This window comes from Acanthochromis polyacanthus, chromosome 18 (assembly GCF_021347895.1).
Source record: "Acanthochromis polyacanthus isolate Apoly-LR-REF ecotype Palm Island chromosome 18, KAUST_Apoly_ChrSc, whole genome shotgun sequence".
NCBI classification, from domain to species: domain Eukaryota; kingdom Metazoa; phylum Chordata; class Actinopteri; family Pomacentridae; genus Acanthochromis; species Acanthochromis polyacanthus.
The window spans coordinates 31,059,304-31,074,784 of record NC_067130.1 but is presented as its reverse complement, the minus strand read 5'-3'; the positions used below and the strand labels follow the sequence as shown (position 1 = coordinate 31,074,784).

At 39.2% G+C, this 15,481-nt stretch overlaps 1 protein-coding gene across 2 annotated transcripts in view; it reads right to left on the bottom strand.

The window, feature by feature from the left end:
• Positions 1 to 15,481, bottom strand: part of LOC110957159 (ras-related protein Rab-27B-like) — a 77,380-nt gene that overhangs the window by 14,466 nt on the left and 47,433 nt on the right. For both annotated transcript variants that reach the window (XM_022203043.2, XM_022203042.2), the window contains exon 2: positions 3,637 to 3,808. In XM_022203043.2, coding sequence (XP_022058735.1) covers positions 3,637 to 3,789 — 153 coding nt within the window. In that variant the 5' untranslated portion in view covers positions 3,790 to 3,808. The remainder of the gene's footprint in view (positions 1 to 3,636; positions 3,809 to 15,481) is intronic.

Genomic DNA, 15,481 nt, shown 5'->3' with positions numbered 1-15,481 from the left:
AGAAAATATATTAAAATGTGTTGCGTAACGTAATTACTGAGGCTTCCTTGAAAATTTAGTGGAATCCAGTAAAAACTTTCACAGTACAGCAGTTTTTTGTTTATGTGTAATCAGGTTATAACTGACTGCTTCTTTGACTCCCAATAAAAGGACTAAAAAATGTAATTTAAATCAGTTTTAGTTTTCCGGCATTCTGCAGAAAAAACTATTCAAACATGAACTGTCAGGTATTTTTGACCATATCATCAGGCTGTACATGCAAGTTCAGCAATTTAGAGGAGGATTCTTCAGAAGGTAATTCGTGTAAATCCACTGTCGAGAGGTTAGATAGTCACCTTGAGAACATTATTGAGTAAAATCCTTCCTCTTAGTACCATGAGTCCATTGTGCAGCATTTCAGCACGCGATAAATCAAACTCTCAGATCTACTACTTGAACTGACCTTCCACTATCTAATATCTTCTCAATGATACTTCAAAAAATATGCACCATCTTACTCCAGGATTATTTTTTCCATCTCTTCACGGCTTGACTGTATCTCAGCAAGACCAACACTGGTCTGGACAGCGATTCTGACTGTAATAATGAACTCTGGTGTGTCTGTGTCTTTGCAGTAGGCCTCGGGGGTCATTTGCACCTCCGACTCTCCCAGATGAGACACTCTGACACCTCCTCTGACACTCTTTAAGGCTGAGTTTACGCCGATGTGTTCACAGCAGTAACAAGAGGCTCCGTGGTGGTTTTGACTCGGTTCTCCAGGTGCAAACTGACCTTTAATTCAGGCAGTAAATCTGACAGCATGGATTCTCTATGCTGAACCAAACCTCCTGGTTAATATATTATTAGTTCTTTGTGGAGACCTGTTGAGGTATAGACTATACAAGACCTACAAAGGTACCTGGTGGTATCAGGACCAAGATCTCGGCAGCAGATGCTTAAAGTTCTCTTAAATTGCATGTGACTTCCATCTACAAACTCCTGGTTCAGTGACTCAGAGGACAAACAAACTAGTCAGAATTCAGCCCAAGGCCTCGGAGAAGGAACGTACGACAGCAGCGAACTACAGCCGTGATCACACATGTGGCTGCTTCTGTCTGACTTCAGACGGTGTTGAAAACGGGGTGTGACCTCAGCACGAACACACACACAAAAACACACACCGAGAGAGGAGGTGAGGAACAATAATCAATCCTATGAGTCATCCGGAGTGGTGGGCTTAAAGCTGCATTGTCTGTATTTGAGACGTGCGAAGGCAGCAGAGCACCGAGGTGATCAAACTGCTGACCGAACCAAGACTCGCCCACTCTCTGAGTCACATAACTGCATTTTACATCTGCATATATTCGTCCTGACATGACTTTATCAGCAGCTGTGGATGTTTTCAACAACTAAGTGACAGTTTGAAGCTGTGCTCCTCACAAAATCATGCATGAACCTCTCTATAGACAGGAAAGGAGGCTGCAAAGTGTTTTTTTTTATCTTAAAACAGACAGATATGATCTATATATGACACCAGGAAGGTGTCTGACCGCTCCCAAATTCACCCTGTAACATGACATCATGCAAAGTCCTAAAAAATCTATTTTAAGTCCTTCAACCTGTCAGTTATCCTTTAGCAAAACCACAGAGTCCATCCAGATGTGACTAAAAACTGATTCTGTCTCATCAAACACCTTTCAAACCCAAAATGATTTTAATAAGACTTGTCAGGATATGTCACGGTCATATTCCCCAGGGTCCATGGGTGTCAAATCTCCAAAGAGGCAGAGATTTTAATATATTCACGGCCCAGATCTATATGTTCTGCTACTATATTGCTGTTAATCCTGTCACTGTTGCACACCCAGTATGTGTGCTCTATGAGGCAGCTAATGCTTCAAATACAACATCAAATATTTACTATTAAGCACTTCTGAACCATACCCAAGAAGGTTTTGTCTCTTAACCACAATGAAACCTCAACATTTAGAAATGTTAAAAGTCTACACTTAGAAAATGGCCATAACAGACTTTTTAAAAATAGCTTTGGAAGGTACGGGCTTCACCACAACATCAAAATTTGGAATGTGGATGAATAATCTGGGGCGAAAACCAGTCAGAAATTTTGAATCTGAACACTCGTTAAATGAATTAAAAACCTTTTTTTACACACAGGCTTTTTTAGTTTCAATTATTTTAATGAAAATTTGCAGCAAACTGCTTTGAATACATAAAGAATCTCATAAAGACATTAATTTAAAACCGTTGGAAGCTGCACTGTTGTTGTTTGCAGCTGTTGAGGGTTAGTCTTAAATAAATAGCCATGCTAGCACCTTTGTTAGACTATACTGCAAACACTTTGAGCTAAGTGCTAATCTCAGTATGCCAACATATTCACAAAGACAGTGCTGGAGCTTAAATTTGTTGCTTCCAGTTGTTTAAAACTATTTTCTCTGAGTTTATTAAAAACCTGCAGAATCAAACAGAATCAGGATCTACATGAGAGTCTCCAAAGTGGAATAACAACAAAAGTAACTTAATTAAATTCTTATAATTCTAAATGATCCATAAGAGAGGATGGAGAACGAATCAGTCTAGACCAGAAATCAACAACTGCATGGTTTCCAGCTGTTAAGGACTACTTCTGTTTGACAGGATGACAACAAGCCTTACAGTTGTGGAGTTGCTCCGATCCAGTCATTTGACCATTCTGATTAAGTTCTTGTCAAAGTCATTCAAGTCTTTACAGCTGCTTTACTAACCATCTGTTACACTACTGTTCAAAAGTTTGGGATCACTCAGGTTATTTCATATTTTCTATGAAAACTCCCACTTTTATCCATGTGCTAACATAACTGCAAAAGGGTTTTCTAATCATCAGGTAGCCTTTCAACACCATTAGCTAACACAATGTAGCATTAAAACACAGGAGTGATGGTTGCTGGAAATGTTCCTCTGTACCCCTATGGAGATATTCCATTAAAAATCAGCCGTTTCCAGCTAGAACAGTCATTTAGCACATTAACAATGTCTAGACTGGATTTATGATTAATTAAATGCTATCTTCATTGAAAAATAACTGCTATTCTTTCAAAAATAAGGACATTTCTAAGCGACCCCAAACTTTTGAACGGTAGTGTTTGACATGTGCAGCTGCTACCAGATAATTGTTGTCATTGTTATTTCCTTCATCAGCAAGAAGTCGTATTGTTTCAGCTCATAGGTCTTCATGCCATTCCTTTTGTTTTTCCATTCATGAATGCAACACCAATTATAATGTTAGAAACTAACTAGTTAACCTATGGCATCTTTTGACAGATCATTTATTCTGTCTTGTTTATCCAGCCTGGATCTGATCCTTGGTTTTCATGTATAAGTTATAATAAGTGGAGTGTGACTCAGAGCAGCAGCCACTGTGGGAGAAAAAAGCAGCAGAAATCCAGACCTGACCTGACCCACTGTTTGTTCTTCGATAAGTGAAGCCCAGAGAAAATGCGTGGACGAAAATGCCCCGGTAGCTATGGCAACCAAGCCTCCATCACCTGCATGTAAGGTGCAACAGAAAGCTGGGCGAAAACCTGAGATGAAGTCGAGGATAAATTAGCGACTTATTTTCCTGCTTTCATGCCTCAAGACGAGACAGACTGGAGGACTCACCACTCTCTTTTCCCTGAAGTCGATGCCGACTGTGGTGATGAACTTGGGGTTGAACTTGTTGTCTGTGTACCGGTAGAGGAAAGTGGTCTTCCCCACGCCGGAGTCCCCCAGGGCCAGGAGCTTTATCAGGTAGTCATAATCCCCTTCAGTCATAGTGATGACTGCAATAAACCTGAACAAAACAAGACAGAAAGGCACGGTCATGAACGGATAAAAACTCAAGTTTTAGCTTCATTTGGTATTCTGGTTGGGTGTGAAACAGAACATGATTAAAGAAACGCAGAGAAAAGGAAATAAGAGCCAAACAAAACCAACTCGGTGGATAGAAAACATACCCAGACAGAGGAAGGAGATGGTCTGGGTCTTTGTATGTTGTTGTGCTACTGCTGCCATGTTGAATTATGATAGTGGGGATCAAGAGGTCGTCCCGACTACAACATGACTTTCTGGGAAAATACTGAGTTTGTGTGAGAGTCTGAGTGAAAAAAAACTCATGAGAAAGTAGAAAAGACAGTGTGAAAATTGTAAATAACAGGACAAAACCAGTGCTACGAGGGCAGCCATAATCCTGAGATGGTATTGCCAATTAATTTGCATTGAAAAAATTGCAATTTGTCTGCTTCTATTACTTTTACAGCTCTAATTGTTGCATTTGCGCCTTTGATTGCCACCTTTTTGCTGTAATTCCAACAAATCTCCTCCTCCGAGTTATTCGGCTCTCCTTTTTTCTTTGGGTTAAAACCAAAATACACCCACAGCACGGCAGCAGCTCTGCAACTAAATCCACGAAAGTTAATGTAAAAGAATGCAGTCGGGTGAATATTACTAGTTAATCGCCTCAGATCAACTGTTGGTGGCATTAAACCTCAGCAGAAAAAGGGGTGCAAAGAGTGGGAATAGTGACATTTTCAAAATACTAGCATTTAGGTATTTAGGCCTGTCTTCAGCCCAGCTAGATGTTTTTTGTTATTAAACTTTCTGAGGAAGTTCTGCAAAGTTTAGTTTCCAGAATGTTCTCTTTGAAGGCAGAATTAGCAGTCTCTAAAGACATTGTTAGATCATTATGCAGTAATATTCTTAAAACGTTTTCCGTTTGTTGCACTGAGTGCGTCGTCCCTCTGTGATCACGTAATCCTGTAACATTCTGGTAATGTTTTATAAAAGAACTTCATATGTCACCTCAGCAACATCGACAGAACATTGCAGGCAGATAGTTCTATATCTTTATCAATATATCACAATAAAGAAACATTTTACAGAGGACGTTCGGTCATTGGAAGACTTTAGAATTGTGTTTTGAGAATATTCTTTACCTGTGTTGAATGTTTTTGTTCACCGTAGCATTACACTCATTTAGTTAAGGCTTTTAATTTTATTGACTGCAACATTTTTTTATTATGAATGAGCTGCTTTCTGTAGGTTTAGATGTTTCTGTAACAAGCTCTTAAAGTCCCCAGATGGTTGATAAAGGTGTCCCTCAAGGATTAATATTAGGCACGTTTATTTACTCCATTTCAGAATCAGAATCAGAATCACTTTATTCATCCTCAAAGGGAAATTCAGTTGTCAGGGTTCTTATCAGTTTAATTTTGAACTGAATAGCCTGACTGCTGAGATAGCAAGAAAGATTTCCTGAATCTTTCGGTCTTGCAGCGCAGGGATAGGAGCCGTCCACTGATGTTTCGTTGTTCATTGAGGCAGATGTGAAGTGGATGATCCATGTTGGTCAGAATGGCCTCCATCTTGCTCAGTGCCAGTCTCTCCACCTCGTCCTCCAATGTGTTCAATCCGATTCCAACCACAGAGCCAGCTTTTTTTAATCAGTTTGTTCTGACCCCTTGCATTTCCCCTCCCAACCGAACTCTGTAAAGTCTACTTCTATGCAGACGATATAACTTTACATACCATCAACCTCTTTGCAAACCAGGCCTCTTCCAGAATAATGGCCAATTTCCAAAAACCTTCAAACTCCAGAAACACATTAAAAATGTGAGGTTGATGCTCCCAATCGGACTGCACTGTGGAGTAGTGGTTAGCACTTTCGACTTGCAGCAAGAACATCCCCGGTTCAAATCCCGGGGTGGGCCTGGGATCTTTCTGCATGGAGTTAGCATGTTCTCCCTGTGCATACGTGGGTTTTCTCCGGGTACTCCGGCTTCCTCCCACAGTCCAAAAATATGCTGAGGTTAACTGAATTAAATTAAATTGTCCGTAGGTATGAATGCGAGTGTGATTGTGTGTCTGTATATGTAGCCCTGCGACAGACTGGTGACCTGTCCAGGGTGTCCCCTCCCTTCACCCGAGTCAGCTGGGATAGACTCCAGCACCCCCCACGACCCTAGTGAGGATAAAGTGGTGTATAGAGGATGGATGGATGCTCCCAATCCTGACCGTGCTTTAAACACGGATCTATCAGATACAGTCATGCGGAGTCGAGCAGTATTTTCTAAGCAAGTTGCTAACTACTCTGTAAAACACATTGCTGGAACATTAGTGACCCTCTTTAAAACGTCTTTAAAACATAAATATCTCACATGTATGTATAGTATTGTATCGGTTATATATCAGAATATTGCCCCTTAAAAATCTGTATTTACCCCAAGAATCCAGTATCAGTCAGGCTCTAATTCTTAAACCAAGACAGACATGGTTTCTCCGTTGAAAACAAAAGCCATTATATAATAGAAATACATCTTGTAATCTGCATGGGATTTTAGAGATATCTTGTGTACTCATGCTGCTCACACTACTGGACGATGTGTTGGAATGCAGCTTTCATGCGTAATTTTTGAGTGTGTGAATTGTCTGTATCTGCTGAGTTGTAGTCTGGGTTCTGTTTACCTCACGGCTAAATGTGGTATATTTAGAGAGGATCATAAGACTCTAATTCAGTCAGCTGAGAAGAAGCATGCATAGCACTGTTCTTTATTACAAAGAGGGCAGTGATTTGGCAGGAACTCCTCCTTTCAGTAAACCTCAGACAGTATAATTAAAAATACAAAGTGATCCCATTCATCAGTCAAACTACTAGTGCGAAGATGTTTTACCTACAGTCCTTCTAATCAGAGATAATTCCTTTTTAACACTGCACAGCTTTGCTTTTTTCTTCCAAATGCTTTTGATTTTGGTAAAATCATGGCATTTCCCAACTTCCCGTTTTATTTCTGGTACAAAATTCGCAAAAGCAGCAGTTATTCAGCTGTCCCTCCTATGTTTTGCCAATAAGTGGAAGCACTTAAAGAGAAATAATCTTAAATGGCACCTTTTGTTGTTACGTGTGATTATTATTGAAAAATAACACATCAGCATTGTTGTATTCCCACTATTAACACAGCAAGTGTTCAAATGTATTTGCTTTGACAAATGTATTGGTAGAAACAACAAGAACAGTCATTAGGAGAGCAGACACGATCGTCGCCATGATGGATGAATTAAATAAAGCGAATGAATGGATTCCTGTCACAGGAAAAAAAAACACACATCTTATCTAAAACTGCAAGATTTGTTTTAGTCGGCAGTGACGTACAGTTTATATAAAACGAACAATGATCAGAAAATAATCTTGAAAATAAGGATTCTAATTGAGAATTCAGGTCATTATCTATGGGGACACTCTGGCCTCAGACAGACCGTATTTTTTCTTTCTTCTCTTGCCCTCACATTTAGCATCTGTCAGTGGTATTGACGAAGGCCTCTGTAGGTGCGTGAGTCGAAGAGGAAGCGCAGATTTTATTGATCTGTTGTCATTGGTGGAAAATCAGGAATGTTTGTGGTGTGATCAGCTGCGATCCCCTCGGGCTAACAATGTAAAAACAGCAGCTCGGTCAGCTGACAGCAGAGAACACAGCGACGACCATCACCTTGACAACAATCACAATAAAACAGAACAAAGAAGGGAACTATTTTCTAAATGTCCGTTTATTTTGTTTCAACAGGAATTTTTACGGAGCCGTTTAATTCTGAATTGACTCACAAGGTCATCAAAGGTGGTTTTCCTAGAATAACAATAACGGAATTTCCACTTTACTTTATGCAGTGGCTTAGATATTCTGAAAAGAATATCAGAAACAAGACACAAAACTAAAACGAGACATAAACAGCATAAAACAACACAAACATGCCACAAAACAATAGAAACAAGACACAAAACAACAAAAAAATTGGACAAATGGACAAACGGCACCCAAATTCAAATAAATTGGACACAAAGCAACAAAAAAATTGAACAAAACTACACAAATCAGACACAGAATTACAAAAAAGTATATGTGAAACAACCAGACATAAGGATGCAAGCAGGACATAAAACAACTGAAATTCAAAACTAAAAGTCAGAAACAAGACATGAAAGTAAAATGAGACATAAAACAACACAAACGTGATACAAAACAATATAAACAGGGCACGGTATGACATAAATGAGAAACAAAACTAAAAAAAATGGGACAAAATGATGCCCAAAATAACACAAATTAGAGATAAAACAACACAAATAAGACACATAATGATGCAAACAGGACACAAAATTGCAATAAGTTAGATGTGAAACGATAAAACAATGAGATATAATGATGCAAATGAGGCACAAAATGACACAAATTGACACAAATGAAAAATTAAAAACTCAACATGACAAAAACCAGACACAATACAGCAAAAAGGAGACAAAACTGACCCAAAAAGACAAAAACTAAATGTCATAAACAAGAAATGGAAGAAAAATGAAAATAAAACAACACAAACATGACAAAAACAAGACACAAAATGTCACAAATAAGAAACACAATGACAAAAAAATTGGACCAAATGACAAATGACATCCAAAATGACACAAATTACACACAAAACAACAAAAAATGAACAAAACTACATAAAATAGACTCAAAATGGTGCAAACCAGACACAAAATTACAAAAAGTTTTATGTAAAATGAACACAAAATTAAACATAATGATGCAAATGAGACACAAAAATCACTAATTTAAAAGTAAAAACAGCTCAGTGATGGCCCGAGGAACATGACAAAGCACCAAAAGATTCACCCCAGGCACATAATCACATCTTTCGCAGCGTATATCTGAACAGATTATGGACTTTAATTTAATATTTTAAGCTCTTGTATCCACATGCAGCTGCTGCTTGATTAGGTGCCTAAAACTAATTCAGTCTAATACAACATCCCAGAAATAAATCCTCCCTTAATGAAGGCTGTTAGGTTCGGTTTCGCTCTTGCTTCTTTAAAGACATGTTGCTTCAACTTTACGGTCATTTTGGAGGCAGAGGATGTATTTTTTTTCATAATTTATTGCTTTGGGCTGAGAGCTGATTCTAATATCTAGCCTTCCCTTATTGATGAAAATAAGATTCACTGCTGGGCACTTCAATTAGACCGCATCAGTTTCAGTTAGGTGTGTCTAATAAAATAAAACAGCGCTGCAGATCTAATAACGGCAACGGATATACTCGGTTCATGGCGATGTTGTCTTCGGTCTGCGGAGGACGTTCGATCTCAATAACGAGCAACAAACGAAACCATAAAACACACAGAGGCATTAAAAATGGATGAGCAATCACAACACACAGCAGGAGGAAGAGGAAACAAACAAATGGAAGGAGAGGAGAGTTTCTGCTCAGAGAGGAGATGATTTGTGTTTATACAAGGAGGCATCATCGGCGTTACTACAGAACTGCTGTCAGGAAGCTGCTTATTGCTCTTCCTCCTCTGTTATCCTTGGTATCTGTGATCAGAGCTGACGTCTTTCTGTTACACTCTGATACACAAACAGCTTCATAAGCCCATAGAGCTGTGTGATTCTGAGTAACAAACAAAAAGGCCACCATTGTTTTTAATATTGTACAGCCGCATCGAGACATACTCCTTTTATTGAATCTTTTTCTTGAGTATTTTATGAGACCATATTGCTAATACTTGAAATGGAGCCTACAAGAAACAACAAAAGAGAGTAGAGTCTTGTTGCAGTTGATCTAAATGTCAAATGACTGAAAACTGCATCATCTCTTTTAGGTTCTTGAAGACCTTTCATCTTCATCCAAGAGGTTTTTTCAGTTCTAATCAATGTCTTAAGTTTATACAGACTAAGAGATGACTATTTGGTACACCTGTTCAATTGCCTGTTAACACAAATCAGCCAATCACATGGCTGCAACTTGTAGACGTGGTCAAGACAACATGCTGAAGTTCAAACCGAGCATCAGAATGGAGAACAAAGGGGATTTAAGTGACTTTAAACGTGGTATGGTTGTTGGTTCCAGATGGGCTGGTCTGAGTATTTCACAAACTGCTGATCTACTGGGATTTTCACACACAACCATCTCTAGGATTTACAGAGAAAGGTCCCAAAAAGAGAAAATATCCAGTGATGAAAATGCCCTGTTGATGTGAGAGGTCAGAGGAGAATGGGCAGACTGGCTGGAGATGATAGAAAGGCAACAGTAACTCAAAAAACTGGTTATAACCAAGGAATGCAGAATACTATCTCTGAATGTACAACAACCTTGAAGAAGATGTTTTACAGCAGCAGAAGACCACACCAGATGCCACTCCTATCAGCTAAGAACAAGAAACTGAGGCTGCAATTCACACAGACTCACCAAAACTGGTCAACAGAACACTGGAAAAACATTGCCTGGTCTGATGAGTCTCCATTTCAGTTGTGACATTCAGATGGTCAGAATTTGGCGTAAACAACATGAAAGCATGGATCCATCCTGTATCGTATCAACAGTTCAGGCTGCTGGTGGTGTAATGTTGTGGCGGATGTTTTCTTGGCACACTTTGGGTCCCTTAGTACCAACTTAGCACCGTTTAACTCCTCAGCCTACCTGAGTATTGTTGCTAACCATGTCCATCCCTTTATGACCGCAGTGTTCCATCTTCTGATCCTACTTCCAGCAAGACACCACAAAGCTCAAATCATCTCAAACTAGTTTCTTGAAAATGACAATGAGTTTTCTGTACTCCAATGGCTCTACAGTCACCAGATCTCAATCCAATGCAGCCTTTGGAATGTGGTGGAACGGGGGATTGTCATCATGGATGTTCAGTCAACAAATCTGCAGCAACTGTGTTAGGACTGGGCGATAAATCAAATTAATTCGATTAATTCGCCTTTTTAGAACCTGACTATTTGAAAATTTGCCAAGTTGTAAAATCGAGGCGAGCTTAAATATATAACAATACAGATTCTTCTTCTGCCTTTCACGACTTGTGCACTGGCGTTTGCTTCCGCCTCTCATCTCCTTCCACCAAAACACTCACACCGCCGTCATGGCGGACAGAACAGCAGACGAAGAGTTGGTCATGAGAAAAGGGCCTCATGTTACATCGATTATATGGAAGTGGTTCGGCTTTGACAAGACTGACACAGAGCAAACTTCCGTCATGTGCAAGGTTTGCAAAAATACTGTTAAAACGAAGAGTAGCAGCACAACTAACCTCTTTCAGCACCTCCGGTAGAGGCATCCTAAAGAATGGGAAGAGTGCTGGCAGCTACGGGACATGGCTAGCACTAGCCATAGCAAACAGACCGCAAAGAAACAACAAAAATCAATTAAAATCGTAATCGTCCAAAATGACTAAAAATTTCGAGATTTTATTTTTTGGCCATATCGCCCAGCCCTAAACTGTGTGATGCTATCATGTCAATATGGACCAAAATCTCAGAGGAAAGTTTCCAACACCTTGTTGAAAGTATGACACCAAGAATTAAGGCGGTTCTAAAGGCAAAAGGGGTCCAACCTTTTACTAGCAAGGTGTACCTAATAAAGTCTCCAGTGAGTGCATATCTACTTGTTTTTTACTAAAGCTCCTAGGATTACTATAAACTGAACAACTGAGAATCTACAGAGTTACAGCAATGCAGGAGTTCTAAATAAAAAACTAATGGTTTAGATTTACTAAATTTAAAGTACAAGCGACTCAGTAGGAACTCAATGCAGCAAAGTCAGTACACCTTTCATTACTGAGACTCATGGGTTAGAGCTAGGGTTCATATTAAGACATGATGTATACATGCAGACAGACAGAGCTTGTAAGTCCAAAACTGAGAAAGTTCTGGTATTTACAATTCATGTTATAACCATATTCATGCAGTTAGGATAATCTAAAATCACAACTGAACTCAGTTCTGCTTCAGCTATAAGGGGTGTATTCACTTTTTTGTTGTATTGAGTATCTTTCAATATAGCCTAAGGTAATTGTTAACAGTTTCTAAGAGGAAATGCTTTACTTGCTAACTTAGGAACAATAAGGCAGTTACTGAGAAGTGATATGGATTTGAATCATATGACATTCAAGTGGTAATGCAAAGGGGTTGTTGTAAACTAGAATTGTACTGCAGCTTCTGAGAAAAGACTCAGCAGTCTTCTTCAAGCAGAAGCGAAACTCTGCTATCTAAAACATCAATAGCATCAAGCTACTTATCTTTATTATTATCAGTCTAGTAACTCAAAGCTTCAGAACAGCGAATGAGAACATGTCAGAACATCCACCTCCTTTAGCTCCGGTTTGCCGAGCAATCTGATATAGAAAGGACAACAAGTGGCTGACTTCCTTTTTTGATGAAAGTTTAAGCGAACAAGGCAAACAAGGCTACATCCCTGCTAGCAGGTCAAACACAGAAGTGCTACAATATCACAGTGGCAATGCGAACTAGCTTACGTTTAGCAGGGGGAATGTTCACCACAGTCTCCACAAGTTGTCTAAAGAATTGATTCCAAACCAAAACACTGGAACTTGATCTACCTACAGTCAGCTTTAGTCGCAGATCTCTGCTGCTAGCGTGGCTATTAAAAATAATGACACAAAGTGAAACAAATGGAAACAGATCTTGTTTCCTGGAGACCACATCAGAAAAAACAATTACATTTGCTGGCTTTGCTTCCAGAAGCTGCTGTACATGTTTTTACCAGTGGTGTCTTTACCAAATATGTCCTGAAGATATCCTTAACAGTCAACACGACAAATCAGAAAAAGTCATTCATAGATGGTTTCAGATGCCAGTAGTGTTAAATGTGTAAACGCAACACGAAGCTGTTGGATACAGGCTCAGTAATCCTCTCTTTTAATGCAAGTACCTATCACTAAATATATTACTAATCACATCTGCTCTCTACACAACCCATCCATCTGGTGTTGCCGTGTTGTTTCTACAGGCAACAAGTGAAATCCTAGATTGAACTGGTATAAATCAGCACCGACACCAGAGAAATCTACACTTCCACAGAGAAGCATAAATCCAGCTGACAGACCCACAACACTCAGTGCTGCTCCGAACACGGCGATTCATTTCACACTGTGCATTTAATCTGAAGAACAGAGCGAGAAGACAAAGACGTGTAGACAGTGAGGAGTATTATAGTAGAAAACAAACATGGTTCCATTATGAAATGAGGATCCAAGCCTACTGCAAGCTGATTTCACAGACTGCAAATGCTTAGACAGATGTGAATTTGCATCAAATTTGCCTCAAACCTCCCAGTTATCCCAAAAGCTGCTGCCACAAATCTAATCTGCGTGTAAGCAAACATAACCAGACATGTTACCAGAAGGTTACAGGAAGTTTAGCACTAAGGTAAATTGCATTGGCAGCAACCGAAAACATGTTCATGCTCAATTTATCCAAAATGTTGTTGGACAAAATGTTTGTGGCAGCATTTACTGTTAAAATAATGTCTTTGCTGCAAATTAAGTTTACCAAAAAACATTTTCTATGGTGTAGAATGTAAAGACTGGATTTTTCCAACATCTTTGCAAGACGAAGGTCATAATCGCTAGTCCATAGAACTTTTCCAAACAAAGACAGACAATCATTGGACACCTCACTTGTAAAAAATTGTGTGATACTTCAGACAACAAATTGAGCTTGAACCAACATGTAAAAAAATGTGTCTCTGTGTTTAAGAGTGCAGTTTAAAGGTGGGAATACTCAACCATGGTGCCGACTGCTCATTTGGACATGCTAACAAAGTAAATAACCTGATTTTCACCCAAGGAGGTCATTAATTTTAAACTTACACCCTTTGTTAACGCCTGCTGCATTGTTTTTTCACCACATGTAGCTGTTTTAATGCCATTTATGCCCCATCAGTTGTGTCCTTTTCTACCATTTGCTTAATAATCAAAGCATTATTATAATTATTGTGAATTACCAGAATGTGATGTACCGAGAAAAGTGTCCGAACCCTAAATAAGCCAGACTGGTGGAACAAAAGAAAAAGAGAAACAGGGAAGAAAAGATAACTATCCAATGCTTTACATGAAGCAGTTTTTTTCTATCCAGTGCTGGAGATTTATTAAGCAGGACCAAGACAGAAACACTCATTATCTGTTCATGGAAAAAAAAAAAAAGAAGTGTTTTATCTTTGGGGTTCATTAGATCTTTATACATAATGCAACCTTTATCCTTTAATTAAATCAGTAAATAATTCATTTCACTTTAACACATTTTCATTCAAATCTGAGTTCTAAATTAGATTTATTCTCATAAGACCAGATGGCTCTGAGCAAAACATCAGATTCAGTGTCGAGTTTGGAGCTGCATAACAGCATGTTGGTTTTCACAGCTTAAATGATGAGAGGCAAACTGTTTGTCGAAGAGGAGGTGAAACAACACATCATCAGCTAAAGGTCTCAGCAGAATCACTAAACTGTATTTTGGCCAAGTTTTTAAATCTACTTGGTGGAAAGAAGCATCCCTGGCAATGCTGTGGATGTTCAGCAAGGATTTCCATTATACAGCTGAAAGCAGCAGGACACTGAACGCAGCCTTTACTGTGTTAATTATTTATCCTCACCAACAGGATTAATCAGTCTCTTCTCTCTCTCACAGAAAATGCTCAGTAGTTGGATTGTTCCAGCAAATAGAATAAAATAGGTCTTTTTAACACTAAACTGCCAAGGGCTACTCCAAGCGGCATCTTTTACCTTTTATTAAATTAATGCCACGTCTCTACACGCAGATAATGAGAAGAAATAGAATGAAAAACCGAAGCTTGGGCCCGGCAGTATGTACAACAGGAGAACTGCTCACAGGGGTAACATAAATCAGCTCTAATTTTTTGCATCGAGTCCAACTTTTGACTTGTGAATTTGTACCGTTGACCAACAGCCAGTCATCAGCGCTGACCTTTCAGGGAGCCAAGAGGAACATAAAAGAGGAGCTATTGTTGCTTATTAGCTGCGTTACTTTTATCTAAGCCTCCAATGTCTGAGTATAAACAGAAATGGTTTGCAGACGAATATGAAGCAAGAGGCAAATGTACAAAGACACCATCTGAATGGACTGTGTGAGCGCTCTGGCCAATTAGTAAATGAGCTAAGCTAATGAGCTAACTAATCTGCAAATGGTCAGTAAGGAAAGGTTTGTGGAGAGCTTTATTTTTGCTACATAGCTTGGGTTATCCTGACATTCTCTGACATTCCTCATATATTAATTGACCAGAAAACCAGGAAACACCTTCTCTGTGAGCATTAATGAGGTTTTCTGGCTGCACTGTGAAAAGAAAATCCCCAAAAAGCCAAATCCTAGACTGTACATACCTAAAAGATGGACATAGTCTTGAGGTCTCAAAAGTGAAGCCGGGTTCTGCTCAAGGTTTTTTTCCCTGTTAAAAGGGTGTTTTTCTTGCCACTGTCGCCTTTGGGCTTGCTCTGGGGGTCAGGCATATGGGTTCTGTAAAGCGTCTTGAGACAATTTGACTGTAATTGATGCTATATAAATAAAATTGAATTGAATTGAATTGAAAGTGCTTTAAACCCGCATTCTTTCTAACAGCCACTAGGGGTCGATTCTCCTGGTTGTAAAATAAACCCTGATTCCATAGA